Here is a 27,015-nt window from a genome sequence, read left to right on the forward strand (position 1 = left end):
GTGTTTTGGAGTTTGTACGTGTTTTGGAGTTTGCATGTGTTTTTTAGTTTGCATGTGTTTTTTAGTTTGTACGTGTTTTGGAGTTTGCAAGTGTTTTGGAGTTTGTACGTGCTTTGTCTCTAGGGGCCACCGTAGAATATTATTACACATGAAAAAAAAATAAAAACTACACATAAAATAATCACACCCTGACGCCTCTGCCTTTCTAAATGGAGGGACAGTAACTGCGTGTGTATATGTAAGATGTGTAAAACCTGAAGATAGTCAGATTAACAGTATTTTGTCTCTATCTGCCATTCTGCAATTCATCTCATGTAAAAAAATAACGTGTGCACAGTGTGACGTGAAAAAGGCACATACCTTTGACATTGCGTGACCAACTCTGTATTACTCGTCCACACATAAAGACAAAAAAGGAGTTTAAAAAATCTCAGTTTTCGGTGATTCGAAACGCCGTTTACTGTGGACGAAACAGCTGCGTTTTCAAAAATACCCGTTTAGGTGCGACGCAGCGTAAAAGAGTTACCGGTAGTAGTTTATTTTATTACTACCTGTAATTTATTGCAGATTACTTGTATTTGCTTAATTGTTTACTAAATGTTTGAGGTGTGAAATAAACGGCAGTGGAGCAAAATATGGGCGTGTGTGGTTGGAGGATGTGTTAGTGCGTGCGCGCGTGCACGCGCCAGAAGGGGGGAGGGCGCGAACATTTTTCTTGTAAAACAAGGGGGGGCCAGCAAAAAAAGTTTGGGAACCACTGCGTCAGGTGAATTGATGATGGTGAATCTTGATTACCTGTGCTGGTTGTCTGTCTCGCTGTGTGAGACTGGCGAAATGCTCACCACACCAAAGTATAAGTCTTTAAATGAACTTAAAACAATCATGGAACGGATTTCCACATTAATAAATGTTTTTCTATTAGCAGTAAGTCAATTGATTTAAGTTGGACTCAACTGCAAAAGTTGAATAAATTGATGATGAACCAACTAAGTTGGTCCAGCTCAAGTACCTTAAGCTGGACCAACTAAATTGCGTAATGCTAATCACATGGGAATCCTTTCCATGATTTTATTATGTTCATTCAAATTGTTATTTATTGAGTGTGTAAGAAAAAGCAGGTTTACTGAAACCACAGAAACTCAGATGAGTCACTGGAGTAACAAGCTGTGTGAAGCTAACCTACTGGGTGATGGGTTTTCTTCAACAAACTGAACAAACTTCATTTCTTCATTTCTTTCATCTTCAATTCCTCATTCAGTATAAAAAAATATAGGAGTGTGGTAATATGCAGAAGTTTGCATTATTACCCTGTTAGATGAGTGTTCATAATTAGTCATCACAGATAAATCACTTGACAGTCTGCATCTATTTAAAACTTTGGACGGTAAGAAAGGTGTCGGGTTATGAAATAAATACAATAGCTTATTGTCACGATAACTATTTAAATAAAACGTATCTGTATGAAGTTTTAGACTGATTGATAAAGAGCATTTGTCGTGCAGTGATCAGTCACTCTGATAGAAAATTGCCTGGCATCTTTACACTGTCGTCTAAAATTTGTATTAAGGGTAATCTGTAAAAGTGTCAACACAGTGTGAACACTCCTTTGTGCATATTATTTCTCTGTGGAATGTTTCTGCCTGCCACGTGCCCTGTTCATGACACGGGTGTTTTCTTCTTCTAAATATTGTTAAAATCATCAAAAGGATGACTGTGTATTTGGCTTTCTATTTATAATATTGTAAGGTGTTTATCTTGAATTAAAGTGCCTCCAGATGACTGTTGTTGGTGTTTGACCATATTTAAAACTCATCTGATTGTAATACAGGGAAATGTTGGTTTTTACAAATAATAACTGCGCGTGTTGTTTTTGCTCATTTGCATCTTTTATTCATTCAGCTTTCTTGACATATTGCATGCAGCCGCTCTGCAGTGATGCTTTTTGGCCACAATTACTTTTTCCTAATGTTTAAAGCTGTGAAGTCAAACATTTGGAGTTGTACACGATTGTCATCAGATTGTGTGGTGAAATTTTCTAAACTAAAAATATTTTGAAGTAGGGCTTCATGATGTGGGAAGACAGAAATCAAAAACACTTTTGCCTTTTCTCTGCCATCATTTCCCCTAAAAAGCTAAATAAAGCAAACAGATTTCTGTGGCTTAACAAAAGTTTTTGCTTTTTCTTTTTAGTGTGTAACTGTGGACAGACTTCATTGAGCTCTTTAAACACACTTTCATGCTTACAACATTGCAGGAATCATACACTGATTTCACTAAAGCATTTGTATTTTAGTTGTTTGGCATCTTCTCACGAGACACTCAGTTTCCCTCTTGGGTCCACCTGATGCATCTAAAACCATCCTCGCAGTCACATTTCATATCAGACGTACAGGTGCAGTTCTGAACCACTTTAAGATGAAACTCTGAGAAAGAGTGAAATAGAGATTATTATAAAGAGTACTCTAGAACATAGAAAAGCATTTCCTTTGTGACACTTTCATGTCAGCTTGATGGCATTGCACTTTTTTAGAGAGCATAAAGATTTCCAGGAATATTTTCAAACCTGTTCATATTAGACAAGTTTTGCATATTCATGGCAACTTGAGAGGAACCTGTTCTCAGAATGATCTGATAATAACGGGAGCCAGAGCTAAGATTACAGATCCTGTCACCTATTTTTTTTTCTTTTGTTTTTTAATGGCTGCGGTAAAGTTGTTTGCTTTGACACTGGTCATTTTGCCCACTGTTGGTTTGAGCTTATCTGACATGAGAATTCAAAGTGTTCTTCTCGGTACTTACTGGTTGGGGTTGGGTCTGGCATCTTCTCACAAGACAAGCAGTTCTTTTTGTCATGGGTCCACCTGATGCATCTAAAACCATCCTCGCAGTCACATTTCATATCAGACGTACTGGTGCAGTTCTGAACCACTTTAAGATGCAACTCTGAGAAAGAGTGAAATAGAGATTATTATATGGAGTAGTCATCACAGTACATGTGGAGTTACTATTGATGGTTTATCAGCTTTTTATAGAAACCCAGAGATCACGGGTATATCAAAATCCTGATGAAATCATTAAAGGTGGAAATGAAAACTTTCTTTACTAGGGTTGCAGTCTCCTAAGCAGAGATGGCATTCATCTTCATAGTTCCAGTCAGTTGTGTAACTTCCAGCAGGACAGTGTTCACATGTTGTACAATCACTCTGATACATACCTGTGAGAACAGAAAAAACAAGAGGAAAGACTTGCTGACTCGGAGTGAGTATCGGTGAAGGATGTGGTCATACTGCACGAACTCAGCCTGCGTCATTTTTCATCAATGCAGAAAATCAAAACAACACACAGACAAGAAAGAACCATACTTCACACCACGGTACCTAAACGAGATTCATATTTCTGAGTAAATGTAAACTGATGAACAGAATTTTAAAAATATTAATAGAAGCTCACATCAAGTTATCACACATTTCCTACCTGCAGGACAATAGTTACACTCTCTCCCACCAACGTTGTAGGTGTTCTGTGGCTGTCAACACAGATAGATATAAATCACTAAAATGAAAAAGTCCTCACTAACTCATCATCCATGCCACATTCACTCATGTCAACTATTTTTCTTATTTGATAAAAGTGTATGCAGTAATTAAGGCGACTGGGTTAAAGAAAAAAAGTCTTACTGTGGGAAAGCTGAGCACCAACTGTGTGGATAACATCAGGAGGGCCACAGAGTATTGCACCAATCCCATTCTGTGGACAGATGTGAACACTACTGCGAAAAGGCCAAGGATCAAAATCTATAAAAGCTAACGCAACTACCAAGTTAATATCACAAATAAAGGTTATTACAATAAAACAATAAATGTCAAAATTAAAAGAAAAAGGAAATCTTTTCCTTCAGTATCATGTTCCTGTTGTTCAACTTCTGTTGTTTTTGCTAACTTCCTCAAAGTGTGCCCCACCCTTTTGTCTTTTTGTATCTTTCTCTGTCATCTTGCTGAACATCTGTGTTATTCTTTCTTTACCTGGTTACATATTGCTGCTTCCCACACTCCGACCCCTACCAGCCTGCTAAAACATTTATGCATCAAGTCTGGAAACCTTCACAAACATATTTAAGTACATTTGTTTTTCTTTTACTGTTTAATTTAGCTGTAAGCCAACTGTTGAGTTGATTATATATTAATATGGCAACATTTTCGATGTTAAATATTTGTAGGTTTTAAAGTGTTTTAAGCGCTTTATATTTCCAAATTGAAGTCCTGGAAAAAATCCCTGTTTTGCCATGTAAAATGTAAAATTTGAAATAAGGATAATCAAGTATAAAGGATAAAGGTGTTAACAGAGGAACACTTCTTTTAGGTTTTGAGTTTAATGTTAAGATGGATAGGAAGAGTAAAGAGAAAGAGTTTGTCTTTCTCCAAAATTTCATGAAGTGGTTACTTAACGAGATTTGGATGATTCTCTCTTTCATTTTTTTTTTTTATCTGTAATGCTTCAGGGTCTTTATCTTGGTATAAAGTGCCTTCAGATAACTGTTAGAAAAAAACTGTTGAACTTAATACAGGGAAAAAACTGCACGCCTTGTTGCTCAGTTGCATCTTTTATTCATTCATCCAGCGTCTCTCGACATATTACATACAGCAGCTCTGCAGTGAAGCCTTTTCCAGCCAAAGTTACTTTTTCTTGATGTTTAAAGCTGCAAAGTCACACATTTGGATTTTAGATCAATAGTTCTGACTCTGTGGAATAATTTTCTTTAAAAAATTTGGTAAATAAGTTTTTCTGTTGTGTGAAGACAGAAAACAAAAACTCTTTAGCTCTCATCTGCCATCATTTCCACCGTGGAGTCTTCATTCAGCTCTGTTCTTTAAACACGAATATATATTCAAAGCTATATTTCTGTTATGCATATAATATCAAAGCCATCATTTCACAAAAGCATTTGCATTTCCGTTCATCTTCCTGAACTGAGATATTTTTACACTGACTTTACTTGGCATACACTCATAAAGAAACAGCGTAACTGGGAAAGAAAACCTAGATGATCATCAGATTCTGAATTTTTCACGTGGTCACCATGAAAACACAAAAGTCATTTTGTTGGCGTTGAACTGCTTGAGACAATATGAGATTTTACAGTTTGATCCTTCTTAATGTTGCGCATCTCGCTGGTCAGACAGAAGGCCCATAAACATACACACTGACACATGCATACACATAAATTCACTCAGTGCGTTAAAGTGTAACGGTACAAAGAGAGACGGAGTTTTATGCCTTTAACAATGCACCCGACGCCTGATCTTTTCAGAATGGCGCTCAGCTGATTACAACTGCAACACATGCATGAGCTAAACTGCACCCTCCTGCACCTGGTTCATCTACACAGAAGAAACAACACCATTTAAAACAGTGTCTGATAATAGAGTTGTGATGGAGGGGGCGTCCACCTGACAGCTGTGCGCTGTATGTGTTTTCCTACGAAGGAACATGTGGGTTAAATATGCCAATAGACATAACTAAAGTAAAAATGAGGTATGCGATGCGTTCACCAACGACATTTTTTTTCATAAGGAAAGGAAAACTAAATAGAACAAATCGTCCGTTTTCAGCAGGTCAGCATATTTTGTTTTTCAGGTTAGACTACTGATTGTTTCTTATGGTACAGTTTTGCTTTGCTCTTCTTTTCTATGTGCAAAACGTAGGTTCACTTCTATACATCAAGCACCTTGGTGAAATAGCTTGTTTAGTCTTTTTTTAAAGCAATTTCCTGTTGATTCACAATCTAAATATTATTTTGGCACTCGGTGACTAACTTACATTATTACATGACAGCCTTTTTGTTTTTCCACTATCCTCAAAGTGATTCTGCTCAACCATGCAGCTTTACTCAAAGATACAGCCTTCACTCTAATCTATAATAATAAGCATTGCTGCTAAAAAAAAATAAAGATTATTAACAACACTTACATGACCCTTGAGTGACTCTATCATCCAGTACTTTAGTTGGTCTTTGAAGTGCAACAGACAGAGACTACGGTTACGTTCAAAACTAAAAAAAACAACCTCCTGCCAACACTGTGGTCATTGCTCCCTCACCTTTCCTGAAAACTACAAAGTTCAAAGCAGACTACGGTGTTTGTGGGATTTCAGATGTGACTCATATGAAATGATTGGAGCTCCAACATCGTCAAGATGATCAATGTGTGAACTCTCTGTGAACAGCAGGGTGGTTTGGTCTGCTTAAGGCTGACACCAAAACGATGGTGATATAGACATGCGACTTACTACGGTGACTATGTTGTATTATTATTAAAAGTTTCTGCACCTGCACAGGAAATATAAGCTAATTCGGCCGTTTATTTACAGATTTAGGGTAAACGAATGTGTCCAAATGAATCAAGGAACAAATCAGCCTCTGCTGTGTAACAGATGTAGCTCGCAGGTTACGGAGGCCAAAATCTTGATTTCGTTGTTTGGACTGTTTGCTTTTGCCATGTTATCCTTGACTAAATTCTGTATAATTGTTCTTTGTCAATGCATATCTTCTCCCACATCATTATAGAAACAGTCTTCTTGCACCAAATCGACCAGCTAAGTGGTCAGACGACTACAAATTTTTACGTTTTTTCAAAATATTTAAGAATTTGTCATAAAAATCCTGATGAAAAATCTGCCAGGAGGCCCACAGGTTTCAACTTATAGCCAACATATTACTGCCATTTTTCAAACAATGTGGTCCTCAAAGCGAACACATGTACACTTTCTGAACTGGAGGCATCCGAGTGAGAGGAGTGACATTCAACTTTCCCAATTAACTCCTGTTATATTTGATCAAGGGCTTCAGGAGAAGAATAGAAAGCAACTCTTATATCATCTGATTTAAGGCTTAGGAACACAAAACACCACAGATCTGAAGAGCAACTTCTCAGGATTTTAGTTATTTTTTCAAATCACTTTGAAATGACTTGAAGTTTTAAGGTTTTTACATACATTTCCCTTGTTATCCAGAAAACACCTCACTTTATTGGAAGGAGGCCTGTTGGTAGTCAAAGACTCAACTCTGTTGCTCCAGTAAAAATGCACATAATGTTTGCGTTTTTCTGATTTTCTTCTGTATCTTTAACTTTTCATTTATTGCCTCAGGTTTGCTTTGCCTGTGATTCTATTATCGTTTATGCAAGAGATATGGTGAACAGTTAATGCAGCTGCAAGCCACTAAAATGCTCTCTCGCGGGTTTTTATTAAACCTACATGTGTGGATAAAGATTTAAATTCAAAAATTCAGTGTTATATTATTTTAAGACTGAAGCTTCATTGTTTCCTGGAAATATTCCTGTAAATGTGACTTTAACTTTTAGAGCTTCAGTGACCATAAAAGCAGATCAGAGAGGAGGATGCTTACATTATCCTTGTTTTAGCTCGTGTCCGTTTGTGTAGAATGAATAAGTCATGCTATGTCTTCCTGTAACCACACTTACAGTCAGCTGACCCTAGGTCCTTCAACCTACTGAATCGTCACAAAATGAAGCGCAATGACAGACTTCCTCGCTCAGTCAGTTCCATCTCGCTTTCCAAAGTGTCCAGAAAAAGAAATGACTCGTCAAACAAGTACGTAAACATGGTGTTGCCGTAGTCACGTAGTCAGCGCCCATTGTATCGGTGTGGTCATGGATGCACTTGAGATCGTGTGACCACAGCCGCTGTTAACGCTGGAGTGAGCATGTGTCATGTTCTCCCATTGCTCGAGGAAGAAGGTGGAGATACCGACGGCTTGTCGTTTTCTCTCGCTTCACTCTCCTCAGCGGGTGGAGGCACAGCAGACGGACTGAGAGGGGCAGAAAGAGAAATGCATCATTTTTTCCAGTAAAAACTAAACTCGCTCTACCTGTGGGTTCGGTGGTTCGCTATAATTTTCATTAAAGGTTTTGATATAAAGTGCGATATTTTCAGATGGATAAATATTACGGCTTTTAGGTAAATGGAGACAGTTGGCATAGATTTTCAGGTAATAAAGTCCAGCCAGTTAAGCATAAAGCTTATTTATATTTAAAGCTAAATAGTGTAGTCATAACTAAGTAATAACCATGTCTATCATGTGTATCAGATGTATAAACAGGTAACAAATCAAAATAAAGAAAGTTGAAATAATATAATGCATTTTGACAAAAGTGGATTATAATAACAACTTTACTAGATACACATAATTAAAGCTGAATACACCCATACTGTAATGTTTTATAACCCATTTAATAAATGTTTATTTTAAATACAATATAAATTAGATATGCTGTATACACTGAAACTGCTCGAATAGTTTTTTTTTTAAAGGAAGCTAAATAGATCAATAAAATCAACATCAAGTGTGTGTGTTTATGTGCGTGTGTACCTGTCTTCGCTCTGTGTGATGAGTCTCCTGCAGGTCTCCATCTGAACATCCAGGCCTCTCTTCATCGAGCACATCTCCATGTACTCGTGCAGGTGTCGGTTCATGTCGCTCTTAGCTGTGGCCAATTCCAGCTACAGTCAGAAAACTGAGAGTTAGACTAAATCACTCCAAGAATACATGCAATCAACAGCAATCTAACAGAGTCTCGGTCTCACTTCCTCACCCATGCAGTCAATATCAAAACAAATGTGAAAAAAAAAGTGCATGCCTTTGCAAACAGACTCCCGTTAAGTGAACGTTTGCTATTTCTTTTGTTTAACATGAGCACTTGTATAATCGCTCATTCAAAAATCAGTCACTGGTTATTGTGAAAATCTTCAGGCTACAACTGAACTGAAGTTGTTGCCTGCAGTTTAAAGTGAGTTTTCAAACTCAGACCGCAGACATTCTGAATGTGTTCTGGCACCAATTCATGTTTAAATATTTTCACACACTCAACTCCTTAAAGTTACTGATGGTGTTTAGAGCCTTGTGGATAGCTTGTTTGGTTTAGTCGCTGATTTCGGTGCGATAGTCAAAAAGGCAAAGTTTGACGGATGTAGTTTCTGTCAAGTTATAGCTGGGATTTAATAATCAAATGTAAAAAATTGGAAGGATCACAACTTTATTACATAGTAAGTCACATTTAAGCTGGGTGAATGATGACTAGGGGGTAAAATAAAGACACTTAGGTTTAAAAAAAATCTCAGTCTAAACATACTCTGACCAGCGTTTCCTCTCTCACAGTAAACAAACCCATGGCTGGTTTATAAGACAAGGACAGAGCTTAGTTAGTCCTCGACTACAACTTGTTTTCACTGAAGCCTCTCATTTAATTTTTCTTTTCTAGCCTGGAAGTAGGCTTAGTCAATGTCTGAGAAACTATCTGTCAAAGTTTAGAGTTAGACTCAGAGTTTGTTAAACCTGCTTTCTTGAACAACCCCCTGACTATGTGCAGCCAAACTGCTCAGGTTTACATAAACTCATCTAAAATGTATGAAAGATGTAAAGAAAGGCCTTTAAAGTACTTTACAGTTTAGTAAAGATTAAATTCAGCAAGGCAGGCTACTGCCCCTTTAAAACAAAGCATAGTAATAGTATTTCACTTAATGTCATTATTTAGACATCATATTGTCTTGTGAATGCAAGACACAAAAAACAGTGCAGGAGACATAATGCATACAGCAAAAATGAAAGAACAAACTGCCAGCATGTAGGATGAAGGAAGTTATTTAACATATAAAAGTACAGAGCAAGCGTCTGACCTCAATTTGGTCAATGGTCTCTTGGTATTCCTTCTCTCGAGATTTGAAAAGACATTCGGTGTCATTAATCACCTTTTCCAGACAGTCCTCCTGCTGAAGACAAACACGGACATGGAAATTTACATGCGATGAAAGGTAGTTATAATCGGTTTAACGTGTGCGTCATCAGACATCACCGCAGACATAGAACCATCAAAGCACAGCTGTTGCAGTGCTCCCATCAGCTCACATTTCACTGACTTATTTCCCACGGGAGAAAGAGCAGGCTTTTCAAAGCGCACACAGCTGGTGAATGAAAACAAATACCTACATGCATTTCTTGGAAACAAACACCATGTACGCTAAATACAGGCTGGATTTGTGCGAGTGTTGTTTTGTTGCCTGAATTGGCCCGGCCACAGCAGAGCACCGAAGGGCAGCAGACTGAGCTTTGAAGGACTCCACTCTGCCTACTGTTCTGGATAAAGTCCACTTATAACCACACAAACAAAAGCTTCTTTGAAATCTGAAGCAATAATATCAAACCATGTGCACTTAGAAATTACAGTGCGCTTCCTCTACTTTATAAAACTCCTTTATGCAGTGACTTAAACAGTGTTTAAGCTGAAATTCTGAAACGTTTTTTTTAAAGTAACAATAGATGTCAGATGTCTCTTTATAACTGCATTCACTCAGGATGAACATCTGAGACATGGCTGAGAGAATTTAGTAATTAGCCATGCTCTCTGTTTTTGCGACAATGACAAAAATAGAGAAGCACACATGTGCCAATTAAAGAAACAGTTTATTTTTAAACTAAAGAACCAAAGAAAGAACTTAAACTAGCCATGGGATGTGTATTCAGTATTGCCAGCAGTGTGAGAGAGTGCGTGAGTGAGGAAACGGCATATGCAATGTTGTCTCGTGCCATGCAACAAACCAAGATACAACCAAAATCTCAGAAGTGTCTCTGGAGAGGAAAGCCACGCTGGCAGCTGAGCTCTGAGGGCGTTTGTAGAGCACACTGGGCCCAGGTGCTGCCAATCGTGCTAATTAGTCGGCACCTGCAGTACACGGGTGCTACACAGGCGGACTGAAATGCAGGTGGGGTGAGTGGGTCGTCTTGTGATGTTACCTGTGTTTCATCTTTTTTTTGTTTTCCCTGCACCTTTTGCAGATGCACGACAATTCAGAAACTCAATTTGACTGAAACCTGAAAGGATGGTGAGATGCCAACATATGGTAATGAAAATTCTTCCGTCTTTCAAAAAGATCGACAGTTACGGTCACGTGAAAAACAAAAAGAAAGAACTGCACAGCCCTGTGAAAAACAAAGTACCTCGTGTGAATGAGCAGACTGGATGACCACCTTTAGCACAAATAACCTTAAGTAATTGTTTTCTATATGATGTTCTGTCTCTCACGTCCCTTTGGGGGAATTTTAGCCCACTCTTCTTCAAAGTGTTGCTTCAGTTTATTGAGGTTTGAGGGCACTTGTTTATGCACAAGTGTCTAACATCCCAGACCTGAGTCTGGTTGAGGTCTGGACTTTGATTGTGCCACCTTTAGACTTTGATTTTACAGGTTTGCTGCTGTACATGTCCTGCTGGATGACCCAGTTTGGGCCAAGCTTCAGCTGTCAGACAGACGGCCAGATTTGACTCTAGAATACGTTGGTATGCAGAGGAGCTTATGATCGACTCAGTAACTGCAAGGTGCCCAGCTCCTATAGCTGCAAAACAAGTTCATGTCACCCCCCACCCCACTGTTCCAGAAGTCTTGTGGTTTGTTCAGATTCAACTTTGCAAAACCAAGCTGTGCTACAATGGTTAAAGAGAATAGGCTTTCTCCTGGTAACCCTTACAAACAAGCCATACTTGTTGAGTCTTTTTTTTAATGGTACTGTCATGAACTTGAACATTTAATATGCTAAATGTGGCCTGTCGAGTCTGAAAAGAAGTTGCAATCTGTCAGAGCACTGCACAGTCAGCACTTGGGGTGAATTTGCTCTGAGCTTCTGGGAACACTGCGGCAGTGTACTTAGTTTTTCACAGAAATGAATAGAGCCTTGTGAAAAAGTGCTTTCTCACATGACTGCATGTGTCAGCTTACTAAGTGAGGTCTATAACTGGTGACCACAGATATCTGTCGATTTCAGTAAAACACAGGCTTGTTTATGCTGTGTGAATGTTTTGCAGAAAACAGTGATGATGGGGTAACTTCTGACAGTCATAATCCCTTGCAATTAGTATTTTTAATATGCCACAAAGATGGCTAAAGGTAAATCTTTCAATTTTTCAGCTTTTTTGAAGCCTCTATATGTATGTTCATAAATTAGCTCCTCTCTGGTAGCCACAGCTATATTTCTAACAACTTTGAGCTTTAAATCTTCACAGAGAGTTCTCTCAGTCTTAAACTTGAGTGACTGCTGCCTACCTCTCCCGGTGGGTGGGTGGGATCTGGAGGCAAAGTGCATCCTGGGAAATCCTCCCAAAGCAGCAGCGTCTCTTCAGTCTCCTCCCACGCTAGACTGTCACAGTCATCCTCAAACTCACATTCACGCCTGAAATTTTTTTTTAAAAAAAGTATCAATGCACACACACAAATGCACATGGCCTGAAAAGACGACTCAGATTACAGTAAATACATTTGCAGACCACTCACAGCTGGTTTAGCATCCTCTGCATCTCCTCATTGATCTGATTAGCAGCAGATCCACAGTGCTCCTCATCTTTAACCACTGCTCCGTCACTTTCGGAGGTGCTGACGGGCTCGTCACACTCACTCCCATTAAAGGACAGAGGGGTTTGTTTACGGCGGCAGTTTAGCGATGGTTGGTTATTAGGAACCTGCAGAAAAGTTTGGGTTTAGAGGATCAGACTAACAAGTAGACACTTGCTAAAAGCAGATAAAAAAAGAACCAGAGATGATGAGATTAAACTGTTTTACCTGATACATTTGGATGACGTCTTCACAGTTCCTCTGCTGGGCCACATCGCACAAGCGAGCAGTGATGTCGATCCTGCGGCAGATGTCCATGTCCACCTTCATCGCTTTCTCCTGGATTTTGCTGTCCAAATCTGACAAATTCTACAGAGAGGATGGATATAGGAACTGTTCAGCATCACTGGAAAACTGTACCAATAAGACTGATTATGACATAATAGTAGCACCATTTTCTTATACAGCACCCTAAAGATAGAAAATAAGACCCCTGAAAACTCAGGGGTCACCAATCCTCAGCCGTTTGGTACCATGAGAGTTGAGGCTCAGTTGTGAAATTTATGGTTTTCGGGGGGGGGTTTATCGTTAACTCGGTTTCCCTGGGTCTTTTCCCGCGTTGTAGTTGTGTCTCTTATTTTGAAAGAAATATTTATGCGTTACCATAACGACCGGAGAGCATTAAGGGGCAGAGAAGAGGATGTTACTCTCAATGTTGTTGGCGCATTTCAGTAGGACGCTGTTAATAAAGTTACAGAATTACAAGGTTGGGCACCGCTGCTGTAACTAAAGCAAGCTGTTTCACACATGGACTTGGAGAATCCTTCCTCGGGAAATCTCCTGATTGGTTTACGTGGAGGTACTGCAGAGTGTGCGGGATGCAGAAACCATGACGACTACTCCCTAGCTATGAATTCACTGGACTATAACCTGCAGTACTCTCACGTCAGCACAAATTGTTGCATTTGGACAGCAGACTTTGCACTATGGAGTTGGCAGGTTAAAGAGTTGGGTTGGATGTTTGCGTTCTCACAGCCACGTTTATCCAGGTGATGTCTAAAAAAAAGTTCAGGGCTTCAGTGTGAAAGCAGCTTATAAGGACAAACTACCAAGTGAATGCAGAGGGACATCTGATTACTGTAAAGAGCTAAAACTGTTTGTGATTATTATATGAATGTATGAGTTTACATTGCTCAGGAGCCCTTTGAAGACAACCAGCTCCGTATTCAGATGCTGGACCCTGCGAACCAGCTCGTCCTGGCAGCCTTCGCTCTCCTGCAGGTCCTGCACACGCAAAAGAAGTCATAATGAGCAAATGCACTTAACCACAACTCTCTTTACTGTAGTTTTTGGGTCACATTGTGCAAAAAGATTTTATCTGCAAAGAGCACATTCAAATCCTAAATGCATAATCACTTCTGGGAAGCTCTAAATGAGTCTGACATCATGGTAACCCTCAAAGTCTCCCCGCTGATTTATTCACACGTGCTGCAGTTACAATACTCGAGAAGCAGTTTTTTACCCTTTTGTGGGCTTAAAGTGCGGTGGTATTTCCTGTCAAATTGGGTCAGGTAAAGATTCCTCGCAATGGGGCACATGCTCAAAAACACATATACAGGAAACCACTGGGCTTAGAATGAGACCTTTGCCATGAAGTCAACATTTGGGGGGTAGGAGGCATTCATTTTGGGGGCTTTATCTGTCATCTCAGTGGTATTCATATTCTCGCTCTTAACTGTTACTGCACAAAAAAAGATGAATGTCACAGCTACTCTTCATCACATGTGTCTACATGTAGACTAAAAGCAGACTTCAATCAAACACTAATGCTAATCAAGCCAGAACTGTTAGACAGCATACTGAGTATTCATTTAATTTTTCAGCATTTCACTTTGGCTATATATAAACTAAATTATGCCATAATGAATGGTTTCATTGTGGGGAAATGTGTTTATAAGGACACAAGTGCAAGAAATACAGTAATTGCAATTTGATGGTTGGCGACAGGCAGATATAAATACAACTTTCATGTCCTTAAATCCATTTTGGCACTGTTAGCAGTGGATGGTTAAGGGGTTTCAGGAAAAAAGCAAATCAATTAAAAGAGAGTGCACTAGCATTGGATGACTCATTGATAGCAGCTAAAGAAGCTAATAATCATTGCCAGCAAAGAGAAAGAGGTATGTGCTTGGCAAGATCAACAAACAGCTGCAGCACAATCTATATTTAACCAAACTAATCCGCCCTACTTCTCTCACTTTCATGAAACTATTTAACCTTTAACATTATTGTAAAGACGCCAGCGCAGCCTTAGCTAAAGCGTCTCATGCAGCATAGAATTAAAAATTTAAAGCGAACGGATATGTATTAAAGACGTGTGTGTGTGTGTGAATGTTTGTTAATTCTGTCACTTCAGAGAACTCACATCAGTTTTCTGAGGACTGCCTGACAGCAACTATTGCGGGTACTTGCCAAAATCTAACCTCTGCCTTCATAATAACATATAATCATTTATAATATCGAGACTTTCAGTCCCCACAGTGTGACTATATAAACAGATTTATGTTCCCCCATCTTGAGAAATACAAGAACAGACAAAAAAAAGGGTACATAATGTTACCTCCTGTAAGTCTGCAATCTTCTGTTGCAGATCCATCCTCATAGTGTATTCCTCTTCCCATCTAGGAGACACAGAGATAAGTTTAAGAAAGACATTAATAATCTTCTAGTTCATGTCTTCTCGGATACAGAGATCAGAGACAAAGAACAAAACATAAATTAGGTCTTCATCAGCTTTGCACCTCTTGACATTTATAAAAGCAGACAATGCTCCTGTGAATCAATTAATTCAGGAAGCTGAAAGGCTAAAGGGGCTAAAAGTCCATTTAAAATGCACCTCTAACTGCAACAATCACATTCTTGATGATTCATTACATCAAGTAATTCAGCAATCAAGGCTCAACCAAACAAAACACACTTTCGACAGGAGACGGATAACAAGTTGCTTAGGAGCAGCAATTTACTCTGCACTCACTGCTGAGCACCGCCTACCTAAAAGTGGAATTAAATCTGTGCTGTAACACTTTAACAGGCGCTGGTGTAGATAAAAGGCTGAGAAGGCAACCACATGCTGCAGGGTTAAATGCAGTTGCCTGACTTCAGCTCTGACCTGAGGCCCTTTGCTCAGTCTTCCCAGTTTCCAGGCAAAATGCCTAAAATAACTAGCATATGTGTGACCAGACATGTAGTAAAAGTAAGTAAAGCTGTATTAGCATCTCCAGTTTGTTTGGAGTCTCCAATTTGTTTCAAACTAAATGTGAAACATGGTCACCGTCTTGGTTTTGGTGTTGATTAATGGCCAGAAAAGTGTTTTTGCAGAGTATTACATTGTTACAGTGAAGCTGACCTTTGACCCTTTGGATTCATCAATTTCACCAATTTAATTACTGTATGAAATATTGTTATTTTATAATAAGTGAATGGGATGGTTGTCCTGATATAGACAACCTGAAAATATTTTCTATCTCCACTGGAATCTGTCCCATAAACAAATTTTTAATTTCTAAATCATCAAAATTTACATTACTTTTTTTTTTCTTTAAATGGTAAATGGCCTGTATTTATATAGCGCTTTACTAGTCCCTAAGGACCCCAAAGCGCTTTACATATCCAGTCATCCACCCACAGGTGATGGCAAGCTACATTGTAGCCACAGCCACCCTGGGGCGCACTGACAGAGGCGAGGCTGCCGGACACTGGCGCCACCGGGCCCTCTGACCACCACCAGTAGGCAACGGGTGAAGTGTCTTGCCCAAGGACACAACGACCGAGACTGTCCAAGCCGGGGCTCGAACCGGCAACCTTCCGATTACAAGGCGAACGCCCAACTCTTGAGCCACGATCGCCCCGACTTAAAGGTGGACATGGTCCAGGAAGGTCAGTAAATTGATCCTCAGCTCTTCCTGTCCATGTCTTGAAGTATCCTTGGGTAAGATACTGAACCCCAAGTTAGTGTGGGTGTAAATATTTGATAAAAATGCTTAGGCACAGATAAAAGTACTGTGTGAATGAGACTTGGAGCGCTCAAATTAAGTAGATAGGCTGTCATTTATCTGCACAAAAAAGTACAACTAGATTTCAGTATAAGTGTTTGAGTCTCACACTAAAATCAGTTTACTGCAGTTATATTAAAGATAATAAAAAAGGTGTTCGACTGAGTGAATCACCGATCCCTCACAGGCCAACTCGCTGATGCATCTCAGACCATTGTGCCTGTGAATCTGATCTTTAACACATTTAAAAGCCTGAGCAGAGACTACTGCGTATGTGATCACAATTTCTGTGATTTCATACCACAAGGGGAATTTCACTCACTGCAGTCTGCAGCCTCTTATAAAAAAGCTGTTTAAAATGCAGAATGCTGCAGTACAAGAATCCCTACAGGGAATACTAAATCTGAAATAAACTGAGTCATGAAACAGGGGTTGTTGTTGTCATAGCAGGTGCTTGTTAGATCAGTAAGGAGAGCGCGCACAGAAAACTGAGAGGCACTTCCTTCTGCAAGCCAAGCCCCCCTCCACCAGTTACATCTTGCAGTGCATGCTGCATTGCAGATACAGTATGGAGTGTAGAGAGGACGACGGTGCGCAGTGGAAGGAAGAGAGTGTGAGAAAGGAAGAAAAGGTGCGACTGTGTCGGTTTTAAAAGAGAAAGAAAATATGAGCTAGAGCGTGTGGTTGGCAGAGAGAGGGGTTTTTTGGCAGTGACAGAAGGAGGGTAACGGGGGGAGAGACAGTTGTCCTTGAAAAAAATAAAAGAACAGTGCAGAGAGCTAGAGGAGGGTAAGTCTGAAAATTGAAATACACCACAAGCTGCTTTAGGTTGCAGTAAAGGTTCTAAAACAGATATAATAAAAATAAGATAACAAGCATTACATTATAAAATGGTATTAATATTTTAAAAGCTATGTAATAGCCTGAATCTGAGAGAATAAGTTTCGCATGAAGAAACATTTTGTGACGTCCTCATTTGTCCTGACTGAAGGGGGCTGCAGAGACCCCTCAAAACAACTCATTAGGGGAGGAAAAGACTTTGAGAGGGACAAAGTGTGTGAAACCCCTCAATTCACAAATAAAATGTATATATGTCTGGACAGCAGGCTGGGAAATGACGCACACTAGTGTCTCTACAGACAGAGAAAGCAAGCGTCTCATCTGTCTCACACTCTCTGGATTGTTAAAGTCGTCAATGTGCTTCATACACAAAGAGCCCACTATACTGTGCTCAGGATCTCCGCTGTGAAGAATGCATGGCTGCTCAATTGGATATAATCTGAGGGAATTTAATGATGAATGCGCAAAGGACCTTTTTGGAGTTAACAAATAATTACAAATAATACACAATCCACCAAATTTACAACAGGATTTATGCAGTTTTAGATGTTATTGCTAAGCTTTCTGGAGAAAAGACCAATCACATTGTTCCATATTAGCGATTAAGTGATTGGCCACATACACAGACAGCTGTCTTTCTAAAATGGAGATCAAAGCATCCATATTTGAACTGGTGATGTCATCAGATAAAGTCGCATGAGCTCACAGCAGCAACTGTGGATTACACGATCTCATATTCTCAGCAACGGTTAATCCTCTTCTACTCATCCATCTCACTTTCACAGAATAAGAGTGGTTGTAGCTTGTTGATAAGCTACAACCAATAAATGTTCAACATAAAAGATTGGTTCTTACTTGAAATGGGGCTCATAGCCAAATCTCCCATAAATAATTAGTTCACTTAAATGTTGGTAAATGAGGCTGTAAGTAATAAGTCTCGACATAATATCCAAAAATACAATCCTGAATTCTATTTTCACATTTCCTCTCTGAACTTCTCTCTAGATAAAATCATTACTGCCTTTCAGCATAAAACATGATGGCTCTCCATATGAGTGGCCACATGTTAATAAAATCCAAATAATATACTAACCTGCTAATATTTTCTTGCAGAACATAATGTGACAAAAAAACAAAGATGGGGCCTTTTTTTTTTCTTTAGAAAATGGTGTCATCACACAGTTTGTCCAGCTCAGACTCCAGTTTAAAAACACTCAGATAAATGTCTGCAGCACTTGTGTAAGGACATCTACAACAACACATTCTTGGAAAGATAATAAACAATGAGACATTATCTTCTCTTTTAACATAAAAGAATGGGTGTTTATGTGTATTATTTAAATAATATTTGCTAATATGTAACTCTAAAAGCTGATACTGATGTTGGCATCTGACCCATAAAACGTGTACAAACTGAGCTAAATGTTTGGCTGCACAGAGGACGACCACTAAGCTTTGACCTTGATTCTACTTCATGTTTGTCCCCTGAGGTGTTAATATTTTTTAGTGTATTTGTAGCAGCAGCACCTGCCTCTGTGGTTAGTCATGTGATGAATGCAGTTCCAGGCTTGAAGTGATCGATGTAGAGTTTTTGTGCTGACTCTGTGGTGTAGCAGGAGACAGCTGGTCTGCAGCTGTTCTGCTCACTTCTCCAAAGTAGAGCATTACATACACTCAATAAAGCTACAGAGCAATCACAAGATTTATTTATTTTTTAAATGGCCCTGAAGGAACTGCAATAAAAGGTTTGGTCCATTTACCTGCGTTTATACTCATCTCTCTCCCTCTTCACTTTAGCCAGGACATTGTACAGGGCTCTTATCTCGGGGGTGATGGTGTCAATCTGGACACCAACTCCATCCGGGTGCACCCAGGATACTCCTGGGCTGGTCAGACGCTCGGCACCGGGGCCGAACTTGCGGGTGTGGTTGTAGGACCAGATTGTGCCCGGAAGGAACCGTGGAGGAGGGTTGGTGGAGGCTCCCGGACCTGTGCTGTTGTTAGTTCCCGTTTTAGAGCCAGATCCCGGGGAGTCCACACGGGGGGAGGATAGGCTGATGGTGATGGCTGGGTTGCAAGCGGCATTTGTTTGTGTTGCACTCGAGTTTTCAGAGGCTGCAGGTGGCAGGGCAGGCGCGAGAGGCGTTGTGAACAGTGTCGTAGGCCTCCTGGCCGAGTTGTTGGTGTTGTGGAAGGGCAGGGAGCCGGGCCTAAGCTGTATCGTTCCGACAAATCCCGTCTGCACGCTTACCTCCTGGGTGTGCGCTTGGTTCTCACAGCATCCACCTTTGCAGCCCTTGTTGGCGTCCAGCGCCTGCTGTAGCTGCTTCTCCAGAATCTTATTTCTGCGCTCTAATTCGTGCACTTTAGCCAAAAAGCATCTGAAGCGCAGGTTGAGAGTTTTGAGGACGCTGATGTTGGAGCCCAGGTCGTTTCTGAGAGCCATCGCAGCAGGGGGATGCGGCACAGGGCGGTGCTGATAGTGGCTGCTGTGATGGAGATAAGTTGAAGACTGCGAGGGTGCGGTGAACTCAGGCCCCGAGCCGGGCTGCTCACCCAGCAGAAGGGAAGCCTCGTCCGATGCACCGAAAACAGCGTCGGGAAGGAGACCTGAGGGAGAGTCCGGGTGTCCGGGCGCCTGGTTCTGCTGCGGATGCTGTTGGAGATGCGCGTTGGCCCCCAACAAAGGATTCATGCTATGGTATGGAAAACTGAATCGCTGCAGATCTGGCATGAACACGGACAGGAACTGGCTTGCTACAACAGAATATTGTTATAATATAGATAATAAGAAGTCTGACATCCAGGAACGGCGTGTGCGTAAAACGCCTATGGCCCCGTTCACTTGGTTATATAACTGTTTATAAATAAGAATCTTATCCTTAAAGCCCAAAGGTCTTAACGTCGGCTGATGGATCAGTGCTCTCTGACGATCCACAGAAAAAAAAACAGCCTAAATCAGGACAGATGGATTTGGAAGAAGACTACAGAACAGCGTGATGCTTTGCAATAATAAATGTAAAATAAATGATGAAAAAGCCGCAGAGCATGAATGAATAAGAAAGAAATCCGGCGTCTCCGCGTTACTGAAGTTCTGGCAACAAGCTGTGACCGCAGGCAGGAGAGAGCGCTGCGGGATTGGAAGATCCGTCTGCCGTAAATACGCGAATAGAGGAGCCTTAATTAACTGTTTGCTTTCTTGTTCACATTTGAAATCATTAGCCACAGCTCCAAACAAAAAACATTAGAGGATTTAGTGAAACTGGACTGAACCGTGACGTCAGACCTGGAAATCACGCTTTCACTGTTTTGCGGTCATTTAAATTTAAGTTAGAATTAGTCCAGTTTTTTATTTATTTATTTTTTTAGAGTAATTCAGCATGTTTGTTTATTCTTATTAAATCTGATGGAGAGTTAAACAAGAAGACTGCTATCCAATTCGCCAGTTACATGCCTAAAATTACTGGTGTTTATGTTACTTATCACACTATAGTAGCAAAAAATAAATAAAAACACCTCCTCTGTGTAACCCACTATCTTTCAATGTGACCATAAAGCTAAATCACCTGAGTGGAGCACTGTGGGGTTAATAAGTCCCATTAGCTCAGGCATCCCTGAGGGGAGGATGGCCCTTTAGGACAGGTGGGAGGTGCAAAGGAGACAAAAGACACAAACTTACTGACATGCAGGGGTGCTTTATGCTTCAGGGGAGACACCAGGGAAGAGGGAAAAAATATAAAAGCTTTGTATTTTTAAATAAATATATTTTTTTTATTTTTTTTATTTTTTTACAACAGAAACTGGAGTTCGGTGGATCAGTTACATGGTGCTTCTTCCAGACAACCAGTGAGACTGAGAATTTATGGCAACAGAACAACTTAAAAGATCCTTTAACATCATGTATCACACTGTAACTCTAACATCTTAAAGTATAAATTTTAAAGTCATCCAAATCAGAGGGCAACACAGAGGTTTTCAGATATTTGTGCATGAGAGCAGACAGGGTCAGGCAGGGCTAACTTTGCAATGTATTTTCGTACCACTTGTCCATCGCTTTTATTAAAATAAATTTGCAGTTCACAATCAAACACTTTATTATTACATACAGAAAGTACAGTGTGATTTCTCCTGACATACTGAGTTGTGATCTGTAGACAAACTTTGGTTTTAAAAACGAGAGAATTGTGAATTTTGTTCCCCATCATAGATGGGTTTAGTTTGAGGTTAGGAGAAGGTGTCACCGACGTGCTGAGACAGATTTCAGGAAAGAGCTTCATAATCTTAGCTGAATGATGTGTTAGTATAGCTATATTGTGCATTGTTTGGCTTGGGTTCTCCTCACATTCCTCAGTTTTGTGAAAGACTGACAAACAAGAGGTTTGAAAAAAGGCAATCCAGAGTTATTAATGCCACTGTAATAGGATCAGGTCTATGTCAGAGGTGCACAGGTGGAGTCTGGGTGTCCACATCCTTGAGTTATCCTGGATTGTCAGCACTTCCATGTGAATCCAAAAGGCATCACAGCAGCTGCTTTCTGAGGCCTTACCATCCTCCAGGATGGCACCAGAGGAGCCAGACTTCCAGCAGAACAACTATTTATTTAAATAAATCAATCCATGCTTCATATGAGTGCTTTCAAGTCATTTTGTCATACTGAAACAAAATTAATTCAAGGAGTGGTGATGGTGCACATGTTTCTCTTCAGAATACAGATGCTTTAGCAAGTGTAAAAGAATGAATAAGGTTACACTATGACCTCCACAGTCACCAGATCTCACCTCAACTCCTGGATTTTTGGTGATCCTCTCCACTTCTGCACCTGCTTGTGTGTCATATTCACTGATCTCACCATTTGAGGTACATTAAGTGCCGGTCCTAACATTGGCCTCATCTTTTATTTCAAACATTTTGCACAGTTTTGTTTTGTTTTATTTAAATCCATCAGATATCCTCTCAGGGCTGTGCAGCAGCTCCTCTGTGTTCCAGAGTTTGATTTCAGTAATGGACCCAAAAAAAAACCCCCCAAAAAAACAACAACTTTGTTTAAAACTAAAGATTCTGTTATTATGAAACTGAATTCACCTTTATATACTTAAATGTTAATGTCTTGTCAGAAATTCATCAGGAACAGCACTTTGGCTTATTTTCCTTTCAGTAAATAACTAATCTACTCCTCCAGATCAGCCTTCATACATTTCTGTTCAGATATAAAGGAGGAACAGGAGACTGAATCTCACAAACGAAGGACTTTATTCCACCACTGCAGTACTTCAGTACTACAGACAAGCAAATACATTCACACCTTTACTCCAAACCCAAGAACAGAACAGGGAATTTGAAAAATAGAAAAGAAAAAAAGAAAAGCATTGGTCTCCAATTTAAATCTTCTTTTGCTCTATGTGGGACCTTTCCTCAGGCGTATTATGGGGATGGCTACATGATGAAACCAGAGTCACAGAGAATACAATGCCTTTTTGTACATTTGTAACTCAGGACTAAGAAGAATGTGGGCTATGCGACAGTTCAGCGACAGCCAAGTTTACTCCTTGCTAGCCATGTGGGCCATCAGGTCGCAGACACGGTTGCTGTATCCAAACTCATTGTCATACCTGGTGAAGAGGGGAGAGGTTAGCAGGAAACACTGGCAATAAATAGAAAGACATTGAAAGTAACCAGTGTTGAAGGCGTACCATGTGACCAGCTTGACAAAGTGGTCGTTGAGGGCGATGCCAGCACCGGCATCAAAGATGGATGAATGGCAGTCGCCGTTGAAGTCTGTGGACACGACCTTTAGGACGGGGAGAAGAGTGTGGCACATCAGCAACAAGATCCACAGACAAAATGTAGCCATGAAGTGACAAAGTTTAGGGCGTACCTGGTGCTCTGTGTATCCCAGAATGCCCTTCATGGGTCCATCAGCGGCAGCCTTCACAACCTTCTTGATGTCATCGTATTTGGCCTGAAAAAGCAAAGCAGTTATATTTGCAATTTTTAAAGAAATAAAAACACAAGCGGTGAACCACATGTGTAAGTCTGAATTTAAAATCAAAGTCATCCACCCATTTTAAAAAGGAAATTTCTAGATCAATATTTTGTAAATTGCACATGTGATACTCACTGGTTTCTCCAGACGGACTGTCAGGTCAACCACCGACACGTTGGGGGTGGGCACACGGAAGGCCATGCCAGTCAGCTTGCTGGGGGGAAAAAATAAATAAAATGTTTCACTTGAGTACTGGAGCATTACAAAGCAAAATATTGTTTTAAATTGTTCATTCGAGTAGTGTTTTATTTGCACTCACCCATTGAGCTCAGGGATGACTTTGCCGACAGCTTTAGCAGCACCAGTAGAAGCGGGGATGATGTTCTGGCTGGCGCCACGGCCATCCCTCCACAGCTTGCCAGAGGGACCATCCACAGTCTTCTGGGTAGCAGTGATGGCGTGAACTGTGCTCTAATAGACAAACAGAAAAATAAAAATAGGAGGACAATTAAAAATGTAGCTTAAACATCATTTCTTCAAAACTGCTTAAGTGCTGTGTATGAATTCCTACCATCAGGCCCTCAATGATGCCAAAGTTGTCATTGATGACCTTGGCCAGAGGTGCCAGGCAGTTGGTTGTGCAGGAAGCATTGCTACGGAGAAAGAACTAACATCAGTCAAGTTTTATTTTTAAAATTAAATGTTTTAAATGAATGAAATTAATTATAAATGCAAGATCAGTAAAGACTGTCACAGCTTTCATTAGAACAGATGTGTAGTTGTTATTCATTGTGTTCAAAATATATTCCTAAATCTGTGATTTTGGCAGCAAAAACTCATTCATCTCCAAATATACCAAAAAGATTCTTACCTGACAACCTTGAGGGACTTGTCATACTTCTCGTGGTTGACACCCATGACAAACATGGGAGCGTCAGCGCTGGGTGCAGAGATGATGACTCTCTTGGCACCACCCTTCAAGTGAGACTGCAGGATCGCATTGAAATCATTCAGTTTTCTTTTTGCACATCACATATAGCATACTACCTTTTTCTGCATTCACATTTTACATGATTTAGTACTTACAGAGGCCTTCTCAATTGTGGTAAACACACCAGTGGACTCCACCACATACTCTGCACCAGCCTCACCCCATTTAATATTGGCGGGGTCCCTCCTGAGGAAAGAAAATAGGGGTTATCTCTGAAACCATTACACAAATTAATAGCTTACACAAATATGGCAGGCGAACTCAACTTACTCGTGGAAAACTGTGATTTTGTGTCCATCGATGACCAGCTTGTCTCCCTCAACCTTCACCTCGCCTTTGTAGCGGCCGTGGGTGGAGTCATACTGGAACATGTAGACCTAGAGAGGGGATAAGGAGAACTTTTTAGACAGGCTTCACAAAAACAGGGGGGGAGAATAAGTGAAGTGTGTGTTCCTGGCTCCAAAAGCCCTCATTTTATATTTAATTTACCCAGTTTGCTAAAATGATCAAATTCATACTTACTGGAAATGGAAGAAAAAAAAAAATCCAACAAGTATTTGACAAATAATTTTACTAGAATTATGTTATTCTAACATTCAGTCATACAAAGCTTGTGGTGAGTTCGAGCTATATTCCTTTCATTTCCTCCTTGACTGACCATGTACTCCAGGTCGATGAAGGGGTCATTGATAGCGACAATCTCCACCTTCTTGGAGTGGAAACCAGCACGGGTCACCAGACGACCGATGCGGCCGAATCTGAAAAATGAACAAGAGGCGTTTCTCATTCTGGCCAGTAGGTGGAGACATCACACCACATTAAACTGACTACAGTCACGTCTTTGAGTTTCGGTAAAATGAAGGCGCTTGTTAAGATGATAAATACGAAAATAGATTTAAAAATAATAATAAATCAGAGCAGAGTTTGATATTTAGTCAGAGGCTTCCCTGTAACAGTTTAGATTTTTCTTTTGTGTGGGGCGAGATCTCCCCAGAAGACCTGACACCACAGTAGAAAGGCCAGGGTTCAAGAGGAGGGGCTGAGGGGGGTGTGTGCTTTTCTCTCTGAGAGGCTAAAGTCGAAATTAACCTCCAATGTGGTAATCCTGGTTACGCAGTGCACTGTTTGAACAACAGCAGGGTTACTTTTTAACCACAGGTCCAAAACTCCGGGCACATAGATACACTCTGTCCTGAGAGACCAGGAAGAGAGGCGGGTGGATGACAATTTATTGAAAACAAATGCGTAGATCCGCGTCAGAACACGTGCGCTCATTGACATTTAGGTTACATAGGTCGCCTTTCACTCGCTGATGACCCCGAGGTCAAAGGCACTGGCTATTTAAGATCAACAAGAACATGAGAACAGCCGGCTGTCACCATTTAAATAACACAGCAGGTTGTAGAAGGGAAAAAACCCTTTTTGAAGGCTAATTTTAAAAATAGACCCTCCAGTAAAGTGACAGGACAGAAGACCAGCCTGAGACAAGTTTTATGTAGCTGTTCCCCAATAGTGAATAATGTGAAATGTTATGCATTATTCCTTAAAGTGCACTGAACTGCAGAATTGCAGTGTACTGGACACTGCAATTGTCCAGTACACTGGGGCCCTCGTTTAAATAATCACATTATCCCATACACTTGGATAGCATCTTGCACAATACCTGCATTCTTTAATACGGGAGTTCGTAAAACAAACTTTAACAAGCGTGGAAACCTGAGCCAAGACAGCGGCGTGGAAATCATTCCCCACTGATGAGAGGGATGTGGTGGTGGGAGTCGGAAAGAAAAGTCCAAAGCTGAACCTCAGTGTGCGTTGCTCATTTGGTTTAATTAGAAATATTTAGAGGAAGTGAAGGGGATGATCATTCTTACCCATTGATACCGACTTTCACCATTTTGCCTGGGTTGGTCTAGTCCTCTGGAAGGAAAAATGAGAGGGGGAAAAAGGTAGCATTGCGAAATTTATGAGGTACTTTATTAGCATTAAGTTGATGATAGCTGCTTGGACTGCAGGTTAAGATAAGTGAAGACAACTTCAAGAACAACATGTGAAAAGTATTCTACTGATAAGCGATCTGTGATCACAGTCCAAGTAAAACTCAAAGCTAATCTGCATCGAGGAAAAAAACTTTAGACTTTGCAAAACTAAAAGCATAAATGACTTAATAAACATGTTAAAATCTCTTGTCCTGCTAAACTTCAAACGTAACGATGATGTAAAGTGAGTTTCTTTTGACTTTATGACCACGTGTGCTTTAAAATTGGGCACAATTAAGCTCGTGCAGATTTTTCCAGGTGATCTAAATCAGCGCGTTGAGTCATGCAGCCTGAAGCCAATAAATTATTTGAAGGTATTTACCGTTTGTGAAGGGGCTCTGCCTGTCTTGGGACTCCGGATGTGAGTGGGTAAGAGCAAAGTTAAGCTGCGTGTTTTATGATTGACCGAGGTGTGCAACCACGCCCCCATCAATGGTGACCACTCCTCGCCCCGCCCCCTCTGAATGTCAAGGTCGTCAGATGCACAGAGACATGCAGAGTGGCCGCTGCAACTTTACTTTTAAAAAGCTCTGGTCTTATGATCTAAGCTCTGCTGCGCATTAAAGGCCTGAATCTGGGAAATGTTTAACTAATTTTTCATTATTCCAGCAGCCTGTGCCATCAGGCCTGCTTTGTGATTCCACTTTTAAAAGCACCAGATATAGATACCAACATATTAGAGTCCTCAGATAGTGGACTGAAAAAAGAGAGGGGTCTCTC

The 27,015-nt window shown here is 40.4% G+C and overlaps 2 protein-coding genes across 3 annotated transcripts; both read right to left on the reverse strand.

Moving 5' to 3' along the window:
• Positions 1-4,588: 4,588 nt before the first annotated feature.
• iffo1b (intermediate filament family orphan 1b) lies at positions 4,589-20,607 on the reverse strand. Of its 2 annotated transcripts, none has more exons than XM_005731917.1 (9): positions 19,043-20,607; positions 15,011-15,071; positions 13,579-13,674; positions 12,619-12,759; positions 12,334-12,518; positions 12,106-12,232; positions 9,691-9,780; positions 8,387-8,517; positions 4,589-7,825 (listed from the first exon to the last, which is right to left on the reverse strand). In XM_005731917.1, the coding sequence occupies exons 1-9, from the start codon at positions 20,014-20,016 to the stop codon at positions 7,726-7,728; spliced, it is 1,905 nt and encodes a 634-aa protein (XP_005731974.1). In that variant the 5' UTR covers positions 20,017-20,607; the 3' UTR covers positions 4,589-7,725. The 2 variants fall into 2 exon arrangements, with proteins under 2 accessions (XP_005731974.1, XP_005731973.1); XM_005731916.1 differs by having other exon boundaries at positions 9,691-9,783.
• Positions 20,608-22,513: 1,906 nt separating this feature from the next.
• Positions 22,514-26,701, reverse strand: gapdh (glyceraldehyde-3-phosphate dehydrogenase). Its single transcript, XM_005731918.2, has 12 exons — positions 26,618-26,701; positions 26,131-26,176; positions 24,915-25,014; positions 24,527-24,633; positions 24,352-24,442; positions 24,137-24,252; positions 23,837-23,918; positions 23,585-23,736; positions 23,401-23,479; positions 23,158-23,241; positions 22,973-23,070; positions 22,514-22,891 (listed from the first exon to the last, which is right to left on the reverse strand). The coding sequence occupies exons 2-12, from the start codon at positions 26,151-26,153 to the stop codon at positions 22,822-22,824; spliced, it is 1,002 nt and encodes a 333-aa protein (XP_005731975.1). The 5' UTR covers positions 26,154-26,176; positions 26,618-26,701; the 3' UTR covers positions 22,514-22,821.
• Positions 26,702-27,015: the final 314 nt, after the last annotated feature.

Source organism: Pundamilia nyererei, unplaced genomic scaffold (genome assembly GCF_000239375.1).
Source record: "Pundamilia nyererei isolate P.nyererei 1_Seehausen unplaced genomic scaffold, PunNye1.0 scaffold00045, whole genome shotgun sequence".
Classification (NCBI taxonomy): Eukaryota; Metazoa; Chordata; class Actinopteri; order Cichliformes; family Cichlidae; genus Pundamilia; species Pundamilia nyererei.